This window comes from Diplotaxodon limnothrissa, linkage group LG19 (genome assembly GCF_057381915.1).
Source record: "Diplotaxodon limnothrissa isolate DT_005_m linkage group LG19, D_limnothrissa_male_GT1.1, whole genome shotgun sequence".
NCBI classification, from domain to species: Eukaryota; Metazoa; Chordata; class Actinopteri; order Cichliformes; family Cichlidae; genus Diplotaxodon; species Diplotaxodon limnothrissa.
The window spans coordinates 10,696,348-10,718,685 of NC_140614.1; the positions used below are offsets into that span (position 1 = coordinate 10,696,348).

General features: G+C 45.8%; 1 protein-coding gene across 1 annotated transcript in view; it reads left to right on the top strand.

The window, feature by feature from the left end:
* Positions 1–22,338, top strand: part of ccdc88c (coiled-coil and HOOK domain protein 88C) — a 66,996-nt gene that overhangs the window by 1,636 nt on the left and 43,022 nt on the right. Inside the window, exons 2-4 of the mRNA XM_085343256.1 lie at positions 1,339–1,451; positions 3,513–3,621; positions 17,580–17,649. Coding sequence (XP_085199382.1) covers positions 1,339–1,451; positions 3,513–3,621; positions 17,580–17,649 — 292 coding nt within the window. The remainder of the gene's footprint in view (positions 1–1,338; positions 1,452–3,512; positions 3,622–17,579; positions 17,650–22,338) is intronic.

Below are 22,338 nucleotides of genomic sequence, written 5' to 3' on the forward strand. Positions count from 1 at the left end.
ACACTAAAGCGTTTGCTCCTGCTATCCCAGAACATTCTTAAAGCAGAGGCAAATTTAAGTTGGACTACTTAATGTAGTCCCAAAAAACCCCCGGTTCATGGTGATTTTATCGCCGTGGTGATGATGTTCCTCTGAAGGCTCCAGATGTTTGGACTGGAATCATCTCTGAAGCTTTTTGGAGGCAGGTCAGAGGCTGGGACGGCCAGCGGAGCTGTCAGCCGCTACTATCTGTGGCGCTTCCTGTTGAGCTGTCGGCTCAGCCAACCATTGTCCCGTGGGCGGAAACTCTGATCAGGAAGTGACACGGTGGGACTGTGGTTTGGCTTCCAGCAGAGCCTCAGTGAGCGCGTGCAGGGCGTTCCTCGCCATTACTCGAGTGAGTAATGCTTAAAAAAACATGGAATCCACTCATTCACGCCGGCTTGTCTCTGTGAGTCTGCACGCTGTCATTTAGACCCTGAGCCGCCTCTGCAGCTGAGGTCTGTGACATTAGAGCCACTGTTTAATGTGTCACAGCACCGTGACCTTTGACCCTGCTCAGCCTGGCTGCAGGCATAAGAATGTCTCAAACTGGAGAAGAAGAGAACAAACTGCTGTTTAGTACCAACGTGATCATAAGAGACTCCAGGAGAACAAAGCGCACGTCACCTGCTCGGGACGCCCGAATCACCAGGCATCTCCTCGGGCCCAGGCGGAGAGCTCGGCTCTGTAGATATGACCTAAACCCCGCCAGCCTCCACTTCCTGCTCACTGAGTCACATGGTCACATCCAATAACGAGTCTAATTATGACATTTGTGTTTTTCATTCTCCGTGTCCGAGCTGTTCTCCTCATTAAAAGTGAAACGATTTCCTCACAGTCAGAGGCTTTTATGACCATGGAGCTGGTTTCAGAGGCCACTCCCCCCACACACATACCCCACATCTCCACCACAGAAAGGTGGAGATTTACAGAGGAGCAGAGATGCCAAACTGCCGTCCTTCAGCCCGGTGTTTAGATTACAGCTGAGGATGATGATGATGATGTAAAGATGACAGGCAGCCTGAGAGCAGCGGCAGCACTCGGGAAGCTGCCTGCCCAGATGTGCCCAGGTGGTTCAAACATGGAAAATGGGAAATATTTTATTTTTTATTCCTTGTTACTTGACTTGTTTTGGTGCTGGTGGAACGGCTCCTTTAAATGAGCCAGAAAAGCATAAAAGGGAGCAAAGTTTGAGCTCTTAAACTCAGACAGGTGTTGAGTTTATTTCAAACTCACCTCTGTGTTTCTCATAGTTTGGTTTTTAAATGTGAGATCTTTTAAAGCTGCAGACAGTTGATGTTCTGATTCTGTCCTCAGGTGCGGACGCTGGGCCCGCTGGGGTCAGGTGACGGCGCCAGCTCAGACGAGCGACTCAGCATGTTCATGGAGCTGGTGGACGGCGTCTTCCTGCACAAGATCATGACACACATGTAGGTGGCAGCGAGCGCGTTCATTTGCATGAGTCAGTCAAAACTGCCGAGTGTTTCTGGTGGTTTTTGCCTGTGCGTGCGTGTGTGTGTGTTTGCATGCGTGTGTCTGTGCGTGTGTGTGAGTACATAAGGGGGTAAGAGAGGTAATCCTGTGTTTCCTGTGTGTGTCTGTGCGAGTGTATTTGTGCAACCACATCCTGAGTTTCAGGTTCAGACTTCACAGCCAGATGTGCTGCTCGCCGCTGAAGCGCTTCACAGAGTTGTCGTCGTCTGCAGCCTCAGAGCACAGATCAGGTTAACTAGACTGAGGTCCAGGAATTAGACCGAGGTCCAGGAATTAGACCGAGCCGTGTGTGATGGGCAGAGGCTTGTAGGCTGTGGACATTCAGGAGGAAGAGTAGAAGCATCGATCAGAGAGCAGGTGCAGCGCCTCAGCACGCCTCAGTGACTTGTACTGTCACTGCAGCCGTCACCAGCCGAGGCGCTCATGCAGGCTGATCCACTCGTTAGAAAACCCTGACAGGCTGAAGTCGTGGTTAAAGTTCGCTTATTGACAGCAGCTGCAGGAGCTGATTGCAGCCGTGACTGGAAGGAGAGACTGCACGGCTGCACACACTCTTTCAGACGAGCCCAGCTCACTTCTGACAGCATGTCCAGAGGTGGTGCAGCTGGGTGGTGTTATGTAATGATGGCAGAAAATCGACTTTTCAGTATCTGCCTTTCAAACCTCGAACATTTAGAGTCTTGTTTCCCCACAGAGCTGCAGGGAGGAGTGTGTTTGTGGGGCTGGTTACTGGGTTTACTGGTTTACATCCTTCATGTGCTGATAATCCTCTGTGTGGGACGCCCCGCTGACCCGATCACACCACATGTTCATGTTAGTTATTGTTGTCGGTTATTGTCCTCAGGAACGACGATAATCGCACTATTGTTCTCCACGGCGAGGGTCGGCTGGGCTGAGGGGGGGCGGTCGGGGCTTCATGGGAAACTGGGTTACAGAGGAGCAGTGAGGAGTATGAAAGGAGACGTTAGAGAGTCGGAGGAGCCGTCGGCTGTTAAATCACTGAGTTCTCCACAGAAACCTGCAGCTAGTTTAACGAGGTCTGCGGAGCCGGCTGAGAGTCGAAGTGGAGATGGTTTAATGTCGTGGAAAAAATGAGCTCACGGTTCAGAGCGAGCTGCTGAGAGACGCCGGAGTCAGTGAGGTCGGAGCTTCAGTTATGAAAGAAGCTCGTTCCCCTCTTCGTTTATACCCCGAACGTGTCAGCGTGGATCGGCGCTGCTCGCTTCCAGCTCCTCGTTTTTATTCTCTGACTCTGTCAGAGCAGCTTTGCATGACTCACCGCTCAGAATAATCCTCCTTTATCTGATAGTGGCCCTCACAGCCTCTCACCACATCCTCTGTCGGAATCAAGCTCTTTTAGCCCCTCCCTCTTTAACAACATGTTCTTCTGATTAGCTGCCAGCAGGTGGGTGGGGCAGTTAGGCCCTCCTTGTGACATCATCCAGATCTAAGAGTGTAAAAGCTGTGATAAACAGCATGTTTGGAGCATTCTGCAGAGAGCCACCTCCTCATGTGACAGTTGGTCGGAGAAGTGTTTGTCCCACCTCTGCTGCACTCTGATTGGACGGCTGAGTGAGATGTGACCTTAAACTTCTTTTAAGGTGTCTGCCGCCTGACAGAGAGAGAGACAGTGGGTGGGACAGAGACCCCTGCAGAAAGCTCCGTCTGAGTGACTGAAACACGACATTTAAATCAGCGTTTAATCAGTTACACCTGATTCTCTGTGAGGGTTTAATGAATAATCACATGTGAAGTCCTCGCTGCGCTGTGAGACCGGCCATCTTCACGCGTCACACTGACACGATGACAGCGACAGGAGGTCAGACGGATGGACAGCGGGACACGCCCCCTATTCACATGCTAATCAGGCTCCGTGCAGGGAAATGCCTGCGCCATGGTTACCCGAAACTTATGTGTGTGTGTGAGATGATCTTTGTCCCAAACAGCCACAAACGTCAGCCTCAGCGCTCCTCTGGTGTGTTTATTTGTCTCCATAGCGACCCGAGCCCCACCAATCAGAGGCTGAACAAGAACGTGAACAATGATGTGTCGCTGCGCCTTCACAACCTGACAGTCCTCACCAGACATATCAGGACGTACTACCAGGTACACACACACACACACACACACAGTCCCAGCAGGAAGTGATGCAGGAAGTGCGTTTAGAGTGTTGACCTTTCAGCACTGCTTCATCGGTGTGCATGCTGTGGGAGACTGACAGGTGAGGTTTACCTGTGTCAGAGCAGCAGTGGCTGAACGAGTACACGGTGTGTGTGTGTGTGTGTGTGTGTGTGTGTGTGTGTGTGTGTGTGTGTGTGTGTGTGTGTGTGTGTGTGTGTGTGTGTGTGTGTGTGAAGTACAGCCCTGCGTGCATGTTTGTGTGTTTTCTATAAATCAGAGATAAGCAGCTCAGATGGAGCTGATTTGGCTGAACAGCTTCACATCCTGCACGCATTCTTGCATACACACACACTCACACGCACACACACTTCCTGTGTGTCGTCTGGATTATGTGACTGACACTTCACTGTAGCTATGATGATGTTTGCTAGTTCACCTTACATGCATTAATGTAATAACGTGGTTAGCCTACTCAACTTAAATTGCACCCGAACAACATTAAGCTACTCGCGCAGAGAAGAACGGCTGCTGCTGCCATCATCATCCGTCATCACTACATCACTACACTGGCAGGGCTAGGAGCCAGGACTCTCCTCTTCGTGTTTTTGGGGGATGTTGCTAACTCCGGGTCCGATAAGAGGCAACCCACCCGCAGTAGATGCGCTCGGTGTGAGGTCTCGCAGCAAGCTATCAAATACGGCGCATTTCTCGGCTTTTTAAAAAAATGCTATGCGTCGCCAGGTGTTTCATCGGATTTGAGGAGTTACCTCCTTTGACAGTATCACAGTATCAGCTTAAAGCACTTGTTGCAGGCTGCTGAGTTTGCATATTTTGCTGTGAAGTACAGCCAGACTTTTGACCGCTTCGCCTTGGACATTTTTAATCTGTAGCTCTGCTCTAAAAGAACGTACGTACCTGGACCCGCCTACTATCCTTGGAAACGTAAAATGATTGGCTAGAAGTGTATCACAGCTCAGGAAAAAAAAAGCACCGAAATAAAGCACCGAAATGTGCGCTGCTTTTCGGTCTGGTTACTACCGTTTATGTCAGAACCGGTGCCATCATGGCACCGGACACCGGTACCCATCCCTAATTTTTGAGTTTCTGCTTTTATTACAGAGGATTGTTGTCTGTGTGTGTCTGTGTGTGCATGAGGCCTTCAGTTGCTCGCCTATGAAAACAATGCAGAATAAGCGACTGCAGCAGGTCTGTAATGATTTGATTCCTGGCCTTCGTGGCTCGTTCATCCCGTGGCTCATCACAGGAAGTGGAAGCACCTGTGTGACTGCAGACCTGCTAAAATAACTTCTGCCAGGAAGCAGCAGACACGTTTGCATCCTACAGGCTCCAAACCTCTTTTGGCTCCTGTGGAGGGACCACGGTGTTCCCAAACCAGCAGAGAGATCTCTCCAGCTGACCCAGGGTCTGCCCCGGGGCATCCTAAAGAAAGGAGCAGGAAGTGCTGTCAGGTCCTGAAAGCTCGGAGCCAGAAAGCCTCTGCTAGGTAACAGTCAGGTTTCAGGTCCTCCAGTGTTAAATATAATACAGCTGGAACTGATTGTTGGGAGTTTGTCATGAGCACACATGCATCATCTGCATACGCTGATGTCTCCGGCTGTGACCTGCAGGTCTGCGGGTGACGGCGCCCCTGTTTGTCCTTTTTCAGACTGAAGCTGCTGATGGAAACGTTACTGTTGGTCTATCTTTAGCAGCTGGCTGAACACAAAGAGGCGGTTTGTGAAACAGCTGCGATCGTGGCTCAAGAGTTGGGTGTTCGTCTTGTAATCAGAAGGTTGCTGGTTCGAGCCCCGGCTTGGACAGTCTCAGTCGTTGTGTCCTTGGGCAAGACACTTCACCCGTTGCCTACTGGTGGTGGTCAGAGGGCCCGGTGGCGCCAGTGTCCGGCAGCCTCGCCTCTGTCAGGGTGCCTGTGGCTACAATGTAGCTGCCATAACCAGTGTGTGGATGTGAGTGAATGGGTGGATGACTGGATATGTGAAGCGCTTTGGGGTCCTTGGGGACTAGTAAAGCGCTATATATGGCCATTTACCATTTACAGCTGCGACTGAGCGATCAGAGCTCCTCGTTTTCATACAGCCAAGCTTACTGAGGATCAGCTTCCATCGTTCTGTGTGACACACACGGAGGTATGGGAGGCTCCACATACAGTGAAGTGTCCCATCGATGATGCCCTCCTGCAGCGGCTGCAGGTGCTGTTTGAAGGGTCTGGGTCCGGTCTGGGTCTCTGGCCGGTCTTAGATGCTAATGGGTGTTTAGGATGAGCTGATGTTTGCAGTGATCGTGCTGTGCGACCTCTATCTGTCCACAGGAAGTGTTTCAGATGGAGGTCAATGGACTTTAATGAGTTTTAATAAAGTTTTGGTGTTTGAATAGGGAATGACCACGAAGAGGCCACACCCCCGACAGACACTTTACTTTTATTCTGAGATGGATTTCATTTTTAACTTTGTGCTAATTGGACCGTTTATGAAGTTGTGTCTGGATCTGTGCGCTCTTTGTGACCTCAGCAGTTCTACTTCCTGTAAGGAGAAAACAGCGATGGAGGTGTGGCCACGGTCATCTGCTGGTCTTTGGGTCCAGGCTAATAAACGAGGCCTGAGACACTTCAAAGCTGTCATACGATTTCTGTTCCCTTTAAACAGCTGAAGGAAGAAAAGCAGAACATTTACTGAGTAAATGAAACGAAACCCACAAAAACACGACAAAATAATGATGAATGAATCCAATCCTATAAAAACAGTTTGGTGTGTGTGCTCGTGCGTGTGTGTCTGTGTGTGCGTGTGTGCATGCGTGTGTGCATGTCTGTGTCTGTGTGTGTCTGTGTGTGTGTCTTTGGGCAGGACAGAGTTAATCTGCTGTCTTTTCAAACATCTTTTAAAAATCTGAGCACAAACACTCCTCGGATGATAATATGAAGTCAACAAGCTTTAGAGAGCAGGATCAGCTGCAGCACACGGACACACAAACACACACGCGCACACACCTCCAGCTGTTCGTGCGGAGCTGGGCGTCGGCTTTGTCCTAATTAGATGAAGTCCCAGCAGATGCAGACTGGCCTGCTGAGTCGTGTGTGTGTGTGTGTGTGGCTCAGTAAGCTGATATCTGGAGCTCTGTTGTGTCTTTGCTGGTTCTCTGCCTGACTGTGTCCACAGTTATTGATCTGTTTATCAATAAAAAATGAATCAGTGAAATTACAAAGACGACTCTTTGTGTCTGAAACTGGTTCAAAGGTTAAAGGTCCTCTCATCCTGAGAGGTCATTTATGTACAGGTGACCTCCTCGCAGTCAGCTGATCTATATAATGTGCTCTAACTTCATTTCACGAGGCCTTGTGTGTTCAGCAGATCTCTGAGTTTCTCAGGGCTGAAACATGCAGACTAAAGGCCGGCTCGTCTGTCCCAGAGCCTGGGTCGCCTGGGTCACCTGTAGCAGTTTGATGTCTGTGACGTAGAGTAGAAAGCAGCTGCTGCCTGATCTTTGATCTGTTTCTGATCATTCGCTACAGGAAACCTCACAAAGTGCATTCTGGGTAAAGTTTAAAGCCTCGTATCAGCCTGTGGGAGAGGTGTGTGCTCAGAGCGAGTGGGAGCACATGAAAGGTCTCCTTTTACCTGCATCCACAGACCAGGATCATCTTCATCTCCTTCTGGCTCAAAATAATTTCCAGCATCAGAATCAACACTGAATGCAGCTAGTGTCTGTGAAAAGGAGGAACCGATCACAGGGATCAATCACCTGATCAGGAGCTGAATCAGCTCTGCTCTGTTTTTATGAGAAACATGTACACAAACTGTTTATTATGTACAGGAGAGCGCGTTTCTGTAACTCACCTGCATTGTTAGGGGCGTGGCCTCTGACAGGTAGCTGCTAACTGAACCTCTGGACTGTGTTTGTGCTGCTGTGGAGTTTCCTGTGTGCGATGTGATCACATCGGCTTTATTAATGTTTTACGTGGTCTGAGGTCAGAGTCCATCCTAAGTTTGGCCCTCAGCCTAGTTTCAAAGGTCACGACCTGTAAACAGCCGGTGGCAGAGCGTGACGCCTCTGAAGTGTGAGGCTGCGGTGGCAGAAGTTTTAATTCTTCTGCAGTAACGCAAGCAGCCCTCCTCCCCCTCCTCCCCTCTCACTTTACCCTCCTCGGTTACCGTGGGAACTCCAGAACAAAGGCCTCAGCCTACAGTCTGGCATGTTTGGAACTCCATATCCTCTGCCCTACTTTATACACACACACACACACAGCTTTTCCTGACAGTAACAATAAAACACTGACAAAGTGTCTGAGCATGCTGGGTGTGTGTGTGTGTGTGTGTGTGTGTGTGTGTGTGTGTGTGTGTGTGTAAGGTCAGGCTGCAGGGTAACCAGAGGGCAGTTTCTGATTGTTGTCTACTTTTGAGTGCGCGCTGTATGTGTTTTGGTAATTTGTGTGTTTGTGTTTTCTCAGACTGTCATCTGGTGAGAGACACTGCTCACGTTAACGTGTGAAAACAAACAAAAGTCGCTTTTTTCTTTGTTTACCTCCAGCGAGTATGGAGGACCAAAACTGCCAACTTAAAAATCATGAGTTTAAAATTAAACAAAAATGCTAAAAGTTAAAAACTCAGTAAGTGAACAAAGATTCCAGTAAATATAAAAAAAGTAAATATTTTATTTTAAAATGATATTTATGTTAAATTTAATCATTTATGCAGTATTTTTAATTTAATTTTGAAAAACTTGTTTTTGAATAAATCTATCAAATATAAGAAATATTATTACTAATATTTTAAGGTTCTTTATGAAACTTGTTATTTTTTTACTCGTTTTTTATTATGTATAAACTTTTTTCAACAGTTTTTTCTATTGCTTTTATCTATCTTGTGTTTGTGCGTTTGTCTCAGGTGAGGTTTACCTGTGTCAGAGCAGCAGTGGCTGAACGAGGACACGGAGTGTGTGTGTGTGTGTGTCTTCTCACTGTGTTTTCTTTTTACATTTGCTCGTTATTTTTCTGTTTCACTATGCAAATGATGGGCGTCACTCGAAGCGTGTCATGAGCTCAAAGAATAAACTTATAAATAAAAGAAAACTACATTTAAATGGAAAAAGAAAAAATGTTAAATTTAATGAAATAAATAATTTGTGTGTGTGTGTGTGTGTGTGTGTGTGTGTGTGTGTGTGTGTGTGTGTGTGTGTGTGTGCGCGTGTATATATTGTTGAAATCTCCCAATTCTTTGAATCTTTGGGCTGAAGGAGGGACAATACTCGGTGTATAAATGCTCAATCAACAATCATTTATTTCCATACAATTCAACAGTTATGAGCATAAGGACCATCATGATGGGGAGAGCTGCCTGCAGAGGGTCACAGCAAGTCTCAAAATAGTGACGGGTTACACAGCTTTTTATACTCTCTAGTGGCCCCCACCTGGTCGTAAAAGACCAAACATCACATTCTTTCTCTGTTACAGCGCCTAATTTATGACCTCGGCTCTCTGTCTTTCTGCTCTTCACCAAAGGAATGTGGTCTGTTTCTTCTATTATCTGGACAAGGTCCTCTGCACACAACATTCTCTTCATGATTCAGCAGTAAAACATGTCAAGAAACAATGTAATACATTCAACAGTGAGTAATACAGGTCAAACCAATAGATCGAATGATTTTCACACTCTTTTAAGTCAGAAGTATAATGCAAACTAAAACTACATACTAATCACACACTCTATATTAAAGGGTATAATATGATCTACAGCAGTTAACATAATTCAACTATTTTGATTACATGTATAAGGTAACATATAATAACAGAATAATATCACAATAAATATATATATATATATATATATATATATATATATATATATATAAAAAAAAAACACCCAGCACGCCCCTGCGGGCGGTTTATCCTTCAAGCTCGGGTCCTCTACCAGAGGCCTGGGAGCTTGAGGGTCCTGCGCAGTATCTTAGCTGTTCCCAGGACTGCGCTCTTCTGGACAGAGATCTCCGATGTTGTTCCCGGGATCTGCTGGAGCCACTCGCCTATCTTGGGAGTCACCGCACCTAGTGCTCCGATTACCACGGGGACCACCGTTACCTTCACCCTCCACATCCTCTCGAGCTCTTCTCTGAGCCCTTGGTATTTCTCCAGCTTCTCGTGTTCCTTCTTCCTGATATTGCTGTCATTCGGAACCGCTACATCGATCACTACGGCCGTCTTCTTCTGTTTGTCTACCACCACTATGTCCGGTTGGTTAGCCACCACCATTTTGTCCGTCTGTATCTGGAAGTCCCACAGGATCTTAGCTCGGTCATTCTCCACCACCCTTGGGGGCATCTCCCATTTTGACCTCGGGACTTCCAGGTTATACTCCGCACAGATGTTCCTGTACACTATGCCGGCCACTTGGTTATGGCGTTCCATGTATGCCTTGCCTGCTAGCATCTTGCACCCTGCTGTTATGTGCTGGATTGTCTCTGGGGCATCTTTACACAGCCTGCACCTGGGGTCTTGCCTGGTGTGATAGACCCCAGCCTCTATGGATCTTGTGCTCAGAGCTTGTTCTTGTGCTGCCATGATTAGTGCCTCTGTGCTGTCTTTCAGTCCAGCTTTGTCCAGCCACTGGTAGGATTTCTGGATATCAGCCACCTCCTCTATCTGCCGGTGGTACATGCCGTGCAGGGCTCTGTCCTTCCATGATGGTTCCTCGTCTCCCTCCTCTTTCTTGGGTTTCTGCTGCCTGAGGTATTCACTGAGCACTCGGTCAGTTGGGGCCATCTTCCCAATGTATTCTTGGATGTTCGTTGTCTCATCCTGGACTGTGGTGCTGACACTCACCAGTCCCCGGCCCCCTTCCTTCCGCTTAGCGTACAGCCTCAGGGTGCTGGACTTGGGGTGAAACCCTCCATGCATGGTAAGGAGCTTTCTTGTCTTTATGTCAGTGGCTTCTATCTCCTCCTTTGGCCAGCCTATTACCCCAGCAGGGTACCTGATCACGGGCAGGGCGTACGTGTTGATGGCCCGGATCTTGTTCTTACCATTCAGCTGACTCCTCAGGACTTGCCTGACCCTCTGCAGGTACTTGGTGGTTGCAGCTTTTCTAGCGGCCTCTTCATGGTTCCCATTCGCCTGCGGGATCCCCAAGTACTTGTAACTGTCCTCTATGTCTGCAATGTTGCCTTCTGGTAGTTCAATCCCCTCAGTTCTGACTACCTTCCCTCTCTTTGTTACCATCCGACTACACTTCTCCAGTCCGAACGACATTCCAATGTCATTGCTGTATAGCCTGGTAGTGTGGATCAGTGAATCGATGTCTCGTTCACTCTTGGCATACAGCTTGATGTCATCCATGTACAGGAGGTGGCTGACAACTGCTCCGTTCCGTAGTCGGTATCCGTAGCCAGTCTTGTTAATGATCTCACTGAGGGGGTTCAGGCCTATGCAGAACAGCAGTGGGGACAGAGCATCTCCTTGGTAGATCCCGCACTTGATGGTGACTTGTGCTATGGGCTTGGAGTTGGCCTCTAGTGTTGTACGCCACATCCCCATTGAGTTCCTGATGAAGGCTCTTAGGGTCCCATTGATCTTGTACAATTCTAGGCATTCCAGTATCCAGCTGTGGGGCATTGAGTCATAGGCCTTCTTGTAATCAATCCAGGCAGTGCACAGGTTGGTCAGTCTGGTCTTGCAGTCTCGGCTGATTGTTCTGTCTACCAGTAGCTGGTGTTTTGCGCCTCTGGTATTCTTGCCAATTCCTTTCTGTGTCCCGCTCATGTATTGACCCATGTGCCTGTTCATCTTAGCCGATATGATGCCTGACAGGAGCTTCCATGTAGTACTGAGGCAGGTTATTGGTCGGTAGTTGGAGGGGACCGGTCCCTTCTTGGGGTCCTTGGGGATCAGGACCGTCCGGCCTTCAGTTAGCCATTCCGGGTGTCTCTCGTTAACTAGCAGCTGGTTCATTTGTGCTGCCAGACGCTCGTGGAGTGCAGTTAGCTTCTTCAGCCAGTAGGCGTGAACCATGTCGGGCCCTGGTGCTGTCCAACTCTTCATACTGGAGACCCTTTCTTGGATATCTGCCACTGTGATGGTTACTGGACCCTGTTCAGGGAGGTCGCTGTGGTCTGCCCTCAGATCCTCTAGCCACTGAGCCTTCTATCTCTCTGGTGTACCTCCTCAAGCGGCTGGCCAAGGCTGTGAGTCTTTGCTTGGCAGTTTCCAAGGCCTCAGGTATGGACAGCTTGCTGTATTTCTTAGGCACCTTATTCGTCGCACCTTTCTGCAACTCCGTTAGTTGGCTAACCTCTCTCCGTGCTACTTTGAGCTTGCCCTCTAGCCTCCTTCTCCATGGAGGGTACTGCCCCTTGTGGCTGTTCAACTTGTAGCCAAGCATCTCACTGATCACTGCTGCCGTATTGTAGATCAGCTTGTTAGTGTCGGTAATCGTGGTTGTAGGTATTGCCCGTAGTGCTGCATTAACATCATCTAGCAGACCTTCTGAGGGTACTTCACGTAATCTTGGTAACCGGCTACGGGGGATCCAGGTTTCAAGCTTGGCCATGATCCTATTTTTCAGGTCAGTTCCTCTCGCACTCAACGATCCTTCTCCTATCACACTTGGGGCTATGTACCCAATCTCGGGTGGGGGTGATGATATCTCCCCCCTGACCTGGCGTCCTGACTCCTCCTTGCCGTAGCATTTGTGTTGTACCTCGTCAATCTCTAGCTGTGAGAGCAGTCCCTTCTTTCGAATGTTGGAACACTGAGCTACTAGTTGTTTCGCCGTCATTGTGGATGTTGGGTATCGAAGAATCCATAGGTCCCTCATCCTATTCATGTAGCCCCTTCCGCCAGGGTTACTTGCGTAGTAGCATTCCAACAATGCCCTGTTTTCGTCCCTTGCCCACCGATGCCTTCTTGTTCCAGTAGCCCACTTTTCGTCAGGGTGCCCTGGTTCCTCAACACCTGACGCGGACCTTGTTGATCCGGGCGACGTCCGAGCCGGCATGCCTTCATATTTATCTGTCTCGCTCATGTCTGCGGTAGGCTTGCTTAGCATAGGGGGTCTAGCCTTAGGACCCTTACTGGATACAGACGCCCCAGGCAGGAATCGAACTTGCGATCCTCTGTTCCAAAGGCGTGTAGTCTAACCACTACGCTATCCAGCTGCTATATCTATCTATATATATATATATATATATATATATATATATATATATATATATATATATATATATATATATATATATATATATATATATATATATATATATATATATATATATATATAAAAGGGGTGCAACGATATTCGTATCGATATTGAACCGTTCGATACAGTGCTTTCGGTTCGGTACGCATATGTATCGAACAATACAACATTTGTAATTTATTTTATCAATTTTCCTTCTGACGATGCTGTCTGTGTTGAGCGCTCAGTGAATCTGTGTTCGACTACTCCGCCTAGGCTGCACTGTCCAGCGCAGATCCACTGAGCGCTCAACACAGACAGCATAGTCAGAAGGAAGAGCGCAGGGCAAGCTAGCGAGACAGAAGTTAAGCTCTGCTTGCAACAAGCAAATTGAACCTCATTCAGATCTGGCGTTTGGAATTATTTTGGTTTTCATGTGACGTATGACCCTGAAGGTAAGCGAGTCATGGACTAAAGTAAAACAGTATGTTGGATGTGCCATGCAATGCTCAATTACATTGGTGTGAACTAGTGTGTTAGCGCAGTTAGCTCGTTAACGTGTTGGCCGTCTAGCCCCATGCACGGAGCGATCGGCGGTAGCTCGTTAACGGAGATTTGCCGTGTTGTGGCGTTAAGGTCATTTCAACGAGATTAACCTGAAAGCACTAGCGGGAACACAACGAATATGACTGCACATTTACGCCGACATCATCCTAGTGCAAAGACAAGTGGAAGCAGACAAAAAAAAGCAAGCATGCTACTAACTTTAGCCGAGTCATTTAGACAGCTGTTAGCACATGATTCTCCTTATGCTGCTGAGAATATAGCCCAGAAGAAGCGGATAGTATAGCTTTTATTTTGGAAAGAGACATTTCTCTGTAATAAACTCTCTTTTCCAAAGATGAGTGATTCCTCAATCAGATACAGGGCTTGCAATATCGCTAGCCCGACGTCCCGGAGCTAGCGATTTTTTCAGTCGGGCTACCAAAATCTATCTCTTCCCTGCCCGTTGGGCTATTGTACGAAAAATATATGTCAATGCTTTTGCATTCTTTCAGAAATGTAGCTGGGTAATTATGTCATTGGCATCGGTGAGCCACTGTCAATATGTGACATATTGAAATCGCGTTTGAATTTGCGCTTGTTTTTTTGCTTTCACTTTGCAATCGTGCGAACTGTGTATAGAGAGCGACAGCACTGATCTGTGAGTGATGATAATTTGTGCACCAATTCCTCTGACATCGTCTTATCAATCGTTAGCTTACTATGCAAACATGACAAGTGAAATCTCCCGCAGCAAGCTTAAACATGTGAGAGGTTGGTCGCGCAGAGAGTCGCTGAGCTTATGTGAGTGCGTGTGTAAAAGCATTTCAGTTCTGCTGAGCCAAATAAGACAGGTCAGGGTGAAGAAGTGACAGCCAAAGAAAAGCTTACCACAAAACGGAGAAGTTATGACAAATCAGACTATAAGGCAAAAAGAAAGTGCAGCTTTATGGTTTCATGGACAAAATAATTTCTGTGGCTGCAATATGACGAGCTAAATAACCAGGGCTGCACATAAGTGGTCCGCAGGTGCGCATTCGCTGTCAAAATAAAAAACACGCACAAGGGTTAGGGTTAAATTTAAAAACTGTACTTTTGAGTTAAAATATATATTTATAATTTTAATAAATGACAAATTAAAAATGCATGAACATTTTTTTGTATCGAAAAAATATCGAACCGTGACACCAAAGTATCGAACCGAACCGAACCGTGAATTTTGTGTATCGTTGCACCCCTAATATATATATATATATATATATATATATATATATATATATATATATATATATATATATATATAAATAAAAAATAATGGATGATGTATTAAATGGCTGCATTTTAGGTTTTTTGGGCTGATTATTTATTTTTAACTGTATGTTTTGGTCCTCCGTACAGTAACCCTGCCATAAAGTGTTTCAGTGACGTAAGCTGAAGCATTTAATTTGTTCCTGGTGAAAAACAAACGAATTAATCAGACTAATTTTTACCTCTTTTTCTCCTGTCAGATTAATCAGATTAATTTTAGTATTTTATAGTGACGCTGCGTTTAAATGACAGCCTGAGGAAACGGACTTCTGAGCTTCACAGGAGTGTGCAGACAGTTTCGGGTCGTCGTTAGAAATGAGCTGTGATGCTGTGTTACTGTTGTAAACCGACTGTCGCTCTCAGAGTTTTGTTTGAGGAGGTCTCCTTTGTCCTCGAGGTTAAACTTCACGCTCCGCTGAGCTTCGCCCGGTCTTTGCGGTCGCGCTGCAGCGTCTGATGGTGGTTTTCTTTCTTCAGTTTCTGTAGTAAACTTGTTCTGCAGCTCCAGCAGCACTGACACTTTGTGGAGCTTTTATTTTCCGCTGCATCGAGCACTTTTTCCGTCCTGCTGAGGTCTGTGGCCTGACGTCAGCCCGCGGACTCTGCTGGCACGTTTCATTGAAGTCTGGTCTGCACTTCGCATTTTAAATTGGTGAGAATTTGTTGGAACGCAGACGCCGGCGGCCCGGGAGACGTCGGCTCTCTCATTGGCAGCCACAGTTTCATTGATCTGGGATTAGAAACGTGAGCCCAGTGTGTCAGCGGGCCGAGGATTGAGGCCTGTTAAATGGGTCAGTGCTGCCGGCAGCATCGATCTCATCTCAGAGATCCTGCTGGGGACGAGATCGTGATTCGAGTTAAAACTCTCACGGCTGAAACGCTTCAATCAGACTGCAGCCAAGCTGTGTTTGTGTTTTTATTCATTTGTGTATTTAACGGCGACGATGCTTTGAGCTGGATGTAGGATCAGCCAGCACGACTAACTTGCAGATTTGTTCCTGGTGTAACTTGTAAGCTTGAGCTTCATGAAAACAGACAAAAGGAAAACTGGTGTGTGTGTGTGTGTGTGTGTGTGTGTGTGTGTGTGTGTGTGTGTGTGTGTGTGTGTGTGAGAGTCGGTGAGTCTGTCACATTCAGGATAAAGACAGAAGCTCACGCTGCTGACAGACAGATGGTGGCCAGGACACATGTTTTATTCATGCTGTAGAGTGTGTGTGTGTGTGAGAGAGAGCAGGCAGCCTGGTTGGCTCTCATGTTACCTGTACAGACCAGTGTAACATTACCTGCAGGCACCTCAACGCTATAGCACAGCTGACTGTGTGTGTGTGTGTGTTCATGGTAAAATGCAGTCCTGCAGACACCTACTGTACCTCTGGTCATTATCAGCTCAGCTTACCTGTGGTGTGCGTCAAACTCAGATAAACCTCCCCCTGACCCCTGGTGACCCCAAAGTCCTAGCTGTTGATTTAAACAGTGATCTTAAATTTGGAGGTCACTGAGACACTTCCTGTCTGTACTGTGCCGTCTCGCCACAGACGTTGACCAGGCCGGTCACTGATAACAAACATAACTCGACCCCGAGCGACGCTACATGTGATGATGTCGTTAATCAGTGATGCACATTCCTGACCAAAAGTACAAGAACGAACTTTTCTCTGGAAGCTCAGAGACACCTCAGACTGTCTCTGCCACAGATGTGGAGTCATGTGACCTGCTGTTTATTTGTTTTAAAGAGGTTTCTTCCTGGAAATGTTGTCTCTCTCCACGCTGTACTGTCGAGCGCCTGGCAGCCATGTTTTCTTCTTCTTCTGTTGTAGCTGCCTGCTGTCCCGTCACACCGCGCATCGACAGACTCCACCTGCAGACCATCTCGATCGTCTCCTTTACTGAAACCAAAGTTGGAGCTGATTGCAGGGGCACGGGAACCTTTCTGAATTTCCCGTGCACTTCATCTCCTCCATGTGCTTCTGCAACAGCTGCAGGTTCTGGTTCTGGTCTAGGATCTGTGGACCAGAACCAGGACCAACGTATCAGCTGCAGGCCGACGTGTGAACATGGAAATGCTCAGTTCCTTCTTTCAGAGCTGCAGGCGTGAAAACGGCTCAGAGCATCGAGATAAACGATTCAAACTTTGTAAACTTGGCTTTAATTTTCCACTTTTCCTGAAACGTTGGTGGATTTTAGGCTCAGCTCTGACACGTTCCCGCACACGCTGAGCTGGGGTCACATGGCAGGGTGGGGTCTGCTTTGTGCCATCAGTGCCAGGCTGTGGATAAATACGAGTGTGTGTGTGCGTGTGTGTGTGTGTGTGTGAGACACCGGGCAGGTTTGGATGGATTGCTGCTGACAGCCACTTCCCTCCTCCTGTAAACACTCCGATCAGGACGTTTCCCTCTCAGCCCTCCTCTGACCTGATGAAGGCCCACCTCCTCTGCTCTGCTTTGAAAAGTGTTCATATTAAATCTGTGTGTGTGTGTGTGTGTGTGTGTGTGGGACAGTGTTCTGGAATGGAAAGCATTCCCTCCTTGTGGGCTTTTTATTTCCTGACACACACTTTGTCAGCAGCAGGGTGTTTCCTGTTGGCTGACTACACACACACACACACACACACACACACACACACACACAATCTTCTGATTTCATGAAGCACAAACCGAGTGACTGAAGCTTGTACCTGTGAATGAAGCTGGTCCTCTTAGGCACACTGGATCACACATTAGCCTCTGCAGGACTCACTGGCATGTTAATATTTATAAAACGCAGAAATATTAACACCTTTATTTTGGCGGTGGGAACATGTGAAAGGTCTGAACGTGGATCATTGAACGCCTCATTGCTAAGCACGCTTTGTTTCCTGATGTGATGTCATCATCGTCACTGTAATGACACTTTTCCTTCTTCGCTCGGTCACAGGACACGCTGCAGCAGCTGATCGTCATGCCGCTGCCCAACATCCTCTGCATCGCCAAGGACCCGATATCAGGTAACGCTTACGTCGACACACCTCCACAGGTGAATGTACCTCCACACTAGAGCTGGGCGATAGAACGATAACGATATGTATCGCGATATAACTTTTTCTCGATAGAAAAATTAAACTATCGCGATAGACCTCGCCGCTCTTGTCCTCTTTAAAAAAAAAAACAGCCAATCCAAATTACGTAGTGCAGAGCTGAACCAATCACAGCTGCAGCGTCACGTCACGTGACTTGTTACGTACAGCACAAGTGCCAAGCCGCACATGTGTATTTGTTTGGGAAGCAGCCAGCCACCGTGCCGCCCGGGTAATGGAGGACACGAGTGTGGCGGCTAGAAAAATCAACCGAGCGTGACCGAAGGTTACCGAAGAGAAAACAGATGATGGTTCCAATGCCGGAGAGATTGTCGAACGGAAGAGCCATAGAAGTTCCGTAGTGTGAAGGTATTTCGGCTATTTCAAGTCTGACAAAAAACAGAGTAGCTTGCACTGTAAATTGTGCCGAAAGCAAGTCTGGAAATACAATAAACTGGTGCATGCGCTACGTCCACACGTACCCGGGTATTTTTGAAAACGCAGATTTTTCTATGCGTTTGCACCTTTCTTCCACACGTAAACGGCGTTTTTGGTCACTGAAAACGAAGATTTTTGAAAACTCCGTTTTTGCATTTACGTGTGGACTAGAAAAACGGAGAAAACACAGCGTCAAAGGTGTGCGCATTTTTTGACGTCACACTGTGCGCCACGTTGTTTCGGTGAAATGAATTTCTACAATACTGTTAATTCTACTCTCTGCAGTGTTTAAATGCTTACATATATACACACAGTTACTGTCCCTCCACACATACGACTCGGTTCTGCTTCTGTGCCCCAGCTTTGTTTACTTTTTCCCACCGAGGCTTCTAGACTTCTGATTGGCCAACATTTCTGCACGGTTAGGAATCTAGCGCCACCTGCTGCTTTGGCATGTTCATAGCAGCGTTTTCCTTCATTTCTGCCTTTATGTGTGGACGGGATTATTTTTTAAAACGAAAACGGAAAATCTCAGTTTTCAAAAATACCCGTGTACGTGTGGACGTAGCCTCAGTCTCTGACTGGAAGCGCTAATTCGTCATTCGTCTTTTGTCAGACTAAAGTAACTGTTAAAACTGTTTGAAAAGCTAAGCTATACAACAAGGAGAGATTGAGAATTTCCTTTTAGTTCTCAGTTTATTTGATATTGACAAAAGTTAGTCAGTTTTGTCTGTTCTTCTGTAAAACAAACCAAGATTTATTTTTATAATTAATAATTTCTAAGTGGAATTGACAATTTAGTCTGTTTTGTTTGTTCTATTTTGAAACTTAAACGCTTTAGCGGCTGCCTTTTGTGTAGTTTGCAATATTTGCCTTTATTTATCTGAAAAAGTCTCATGTTCCTTAAGTACATCTACCCTGTTGAACTTATTATGGGAAATAAATATTTAAATCAAAACAAGCTGCTGATTATTTCACATTTTACTTGTGAGCAACGGCACATTTAAATCTTACAAATATAGTTATTTGGCTTATATCGTGATAGATATCGTTATCGCCTGAAATGAAAAAAACATATCGTGATATGAAAAAATCTTATATCGCCCAGCTCTACTCCACACGCTGATCAAAGCGCCCGACCAGCGCAGTGAAGATAAACTGCAGTCAGTCCAGTTAGGATCAGAAAACACGCGAGTCCATCTCATCTGCGCAGGTGCAGCAGGCGGTAGGGCTGCTCGATTATGGCAAAAATGATAATCACGATTATTTTCACTGAAATTGAGATCACGATTATTTGACGATATTTATTTAACTAGAGCAGGGCGATATGGCCAAAAATATTTATCACGATATATATTTGAAAATTTGCGATAACGATATAACTGACGATATAATTGATGCGAGACAAAATACAACTCCACAACATTACTAGCGCAAAAAGACAACCTTCCATTTATTTTCACTTAAACAAGAAGCTGGTTTTTATGTACATTAAAGCTTTATAAAAATGTAACAGTGCAAATGCAAATTCCTTGCTGAAAGTTTAACCAAAAGGCATTTCCAGTAGAAATGGGCTGACATATCCTGAGCATAACCATGTATAATATCCACTGAAGTTAAAAAGAGGTGCTTTGCAACATTAAACTGCAGTGTGCAGTACGCATTTTTCGGACCATAAGGTGCACGGGATTATAAGGCACATTAAGCGAAACAAAGCAGTCAGATAAATCAAACTTGATTAAACTCATTCTTCTTGCTTCCTCCACTTCTGTACCATTGATTCATTAATGTTGAATTCTCTGGCAGCTGCTCTATTCCCATGTTGCAGTATATTAATGACTAACCTCGTATTGTGGATGGATTATCTCAGTTGTTCTCCTGACTGAGGTTTGGTACGTTTACAGCATCCTGCCATGCGATTGCATTTGTCTCTAACCATGAAGAACCTTAACGTTAACTTTTATAAGTGGAAAAGTGTTAGTGTTCGTCCTCCAGCTTCACTGTTTATGTTATGCTAACATAGCTGTGTCGCTAGCGATCACGTAGCACATCATTATATACCAGCTAGCCCAACTTCAGTAACCCTACAAACGTCACTGCTGTTTAGTTTCCTGTCTTCATTTATGTTGGAAGTGATAGCAGAGCTGTACGTTTGATTTTTTTCAGAAATCTCTCAGTCAGAACATGCAATATCATGCTTAGGTAACTAGCAAAACTAGCGAGCTAACTTCCGCTAGCTTCCTGCTAACTTCTAACTCCGTTAAATGTAATAACTTTTGTTTTCATGGATGCCTGGAAGTTAAACTTTATAGTTACACCTGGTAAAGCAGCAATGCTGATCGTTTTATTAAAGATGAAAGAATTTAGAGAGTTTTTAACGCTCAGTGATGCTGCAGTGTTGTTTGACCTGAAGAATACGGAGTTTAGGACCCAGATTACTCCCAGATTTAAGAGCATCTTAGTCCGACAAATACGACAATAACGACGGCCGCTTGCATGTTCTGCAAAAAAATGTGCTTTGTCGTGTATCTGACGGACAAACACCAAATCAGTTCCACATCACTGAAGTTGCACCATTTTTACAAACCAATTCTGGTTCATCTGTTTCACTCAACAATCGGCCATGTGCGTATGAAAACAAAGGCACTGCGCATGCGCGTTTTACTCCCATTCTATCGCGATATTTCATTTTCCTATCGTTGCCTAACATTATACCGGTATTACCGTGAACGGTATAATATGGCCCAGCCCTATATTTAACCCTTTAAGACCTACTATAGAACCAAGTCCACCAGAGCTTATATTATTTTTTTTACATGCTGTAGTGCCATTTGTGGGAGCATTTCAAGTTGCTATACATCAATACAACTGTTATAGCCCATATTTTACTAATATGTATGTATTAAGTCCATAGTAATTACATAAATTGCAAAAAAGTGCAATAAACTACAAAAAAAATTGAAAATCGCTTTTGTTTTGTTTACATATATTTCTACTTGGAGAAATTTAAGAGGCTTATCCCTCAAAACTTTAAATACAATAAAGTTGCAAAAAATAGTTTACAACAACAGGAAATTTATTTTTAGTGTCTTCATAGTTTTATTTTGGAGATACAGCAATTTTTATATACTGATTAGATTAGATTAGATTAGATTAGATAGAACTTTATTAATCCCTCGGGTGGGTTCCTCTGGGAAATTCGATTTCCAAAAAAGCACAGCACCGACAGAAGTTACAGAGTTACAGAATATTATATATATATATATAATACACACACACACACACACACACACACACACACACACATACATATATATATATATATATATATATATATATATATAAATATAAATACAGAGACAATATAAATAAAATATACGAAGGGGATAAATAGAATAAATAGGAATAAAAATAAAAATACAAGTGAATTGCACATTTCAAGTATTGAGTCTATTGCACCGTTGACTATTTACAAAAGTATTGCACTAAAGGTATTGCACAGTGAGGTGAAGAGGCACTACAGCTTAGTTGTTCCCCCCTCCTTTGTCCTCCTGTTTCCCCTCCCTCTCCCCTCCAGGGAGGAGTTAAACAGTCTGATGGCGTGTGGGACAAAGGAGTTTTTAAGTCTGTTAGTTCTTGTCTTTGGGAGAAGCAACCTGTCACTGAACAGACTCTTCTGGTTGTTAATGGCCGTGTGCAGAGGATGCCCAGCATTGTCCATAATATCCATCAGTTTCTTTAATGTCCTTTTCTCTGCCACTGTCACCAGAGTGTCCAGCTTCATGCCGACCACAGAGCTAGCCCTCCTGATCAGTTTCTCCAGCCTGGATGAGTCCCTCTTTGCTGTGCTGCTCCCCCAGCACACCACAGCATAGAAAAGTACTCCAGCAACCACCGACTGGTAAAACATCCTCAGGAGCTTCCTGCAGATGTTAAAAGACCTCAGCCTCCTGAGGAAGTACAGTCGGCTTTGGGCTTTTTTTATACAGGTGCTCTGTGTTGCATGACCAGTCCAGTTTATTGTCCACCCACAGCCCGAGGTACTTGTACTTGTTGACCACCTCCACCTCCTCTTCCTCTATCTGAACCGGCAGTGGACCTGCTCTAGACCTCCCGAAGTCCACAACCAGTTCCTTAGTCTTTGAGGTGTTGAGTTGCAGGTGGTTTGTGTGACTCCATGCG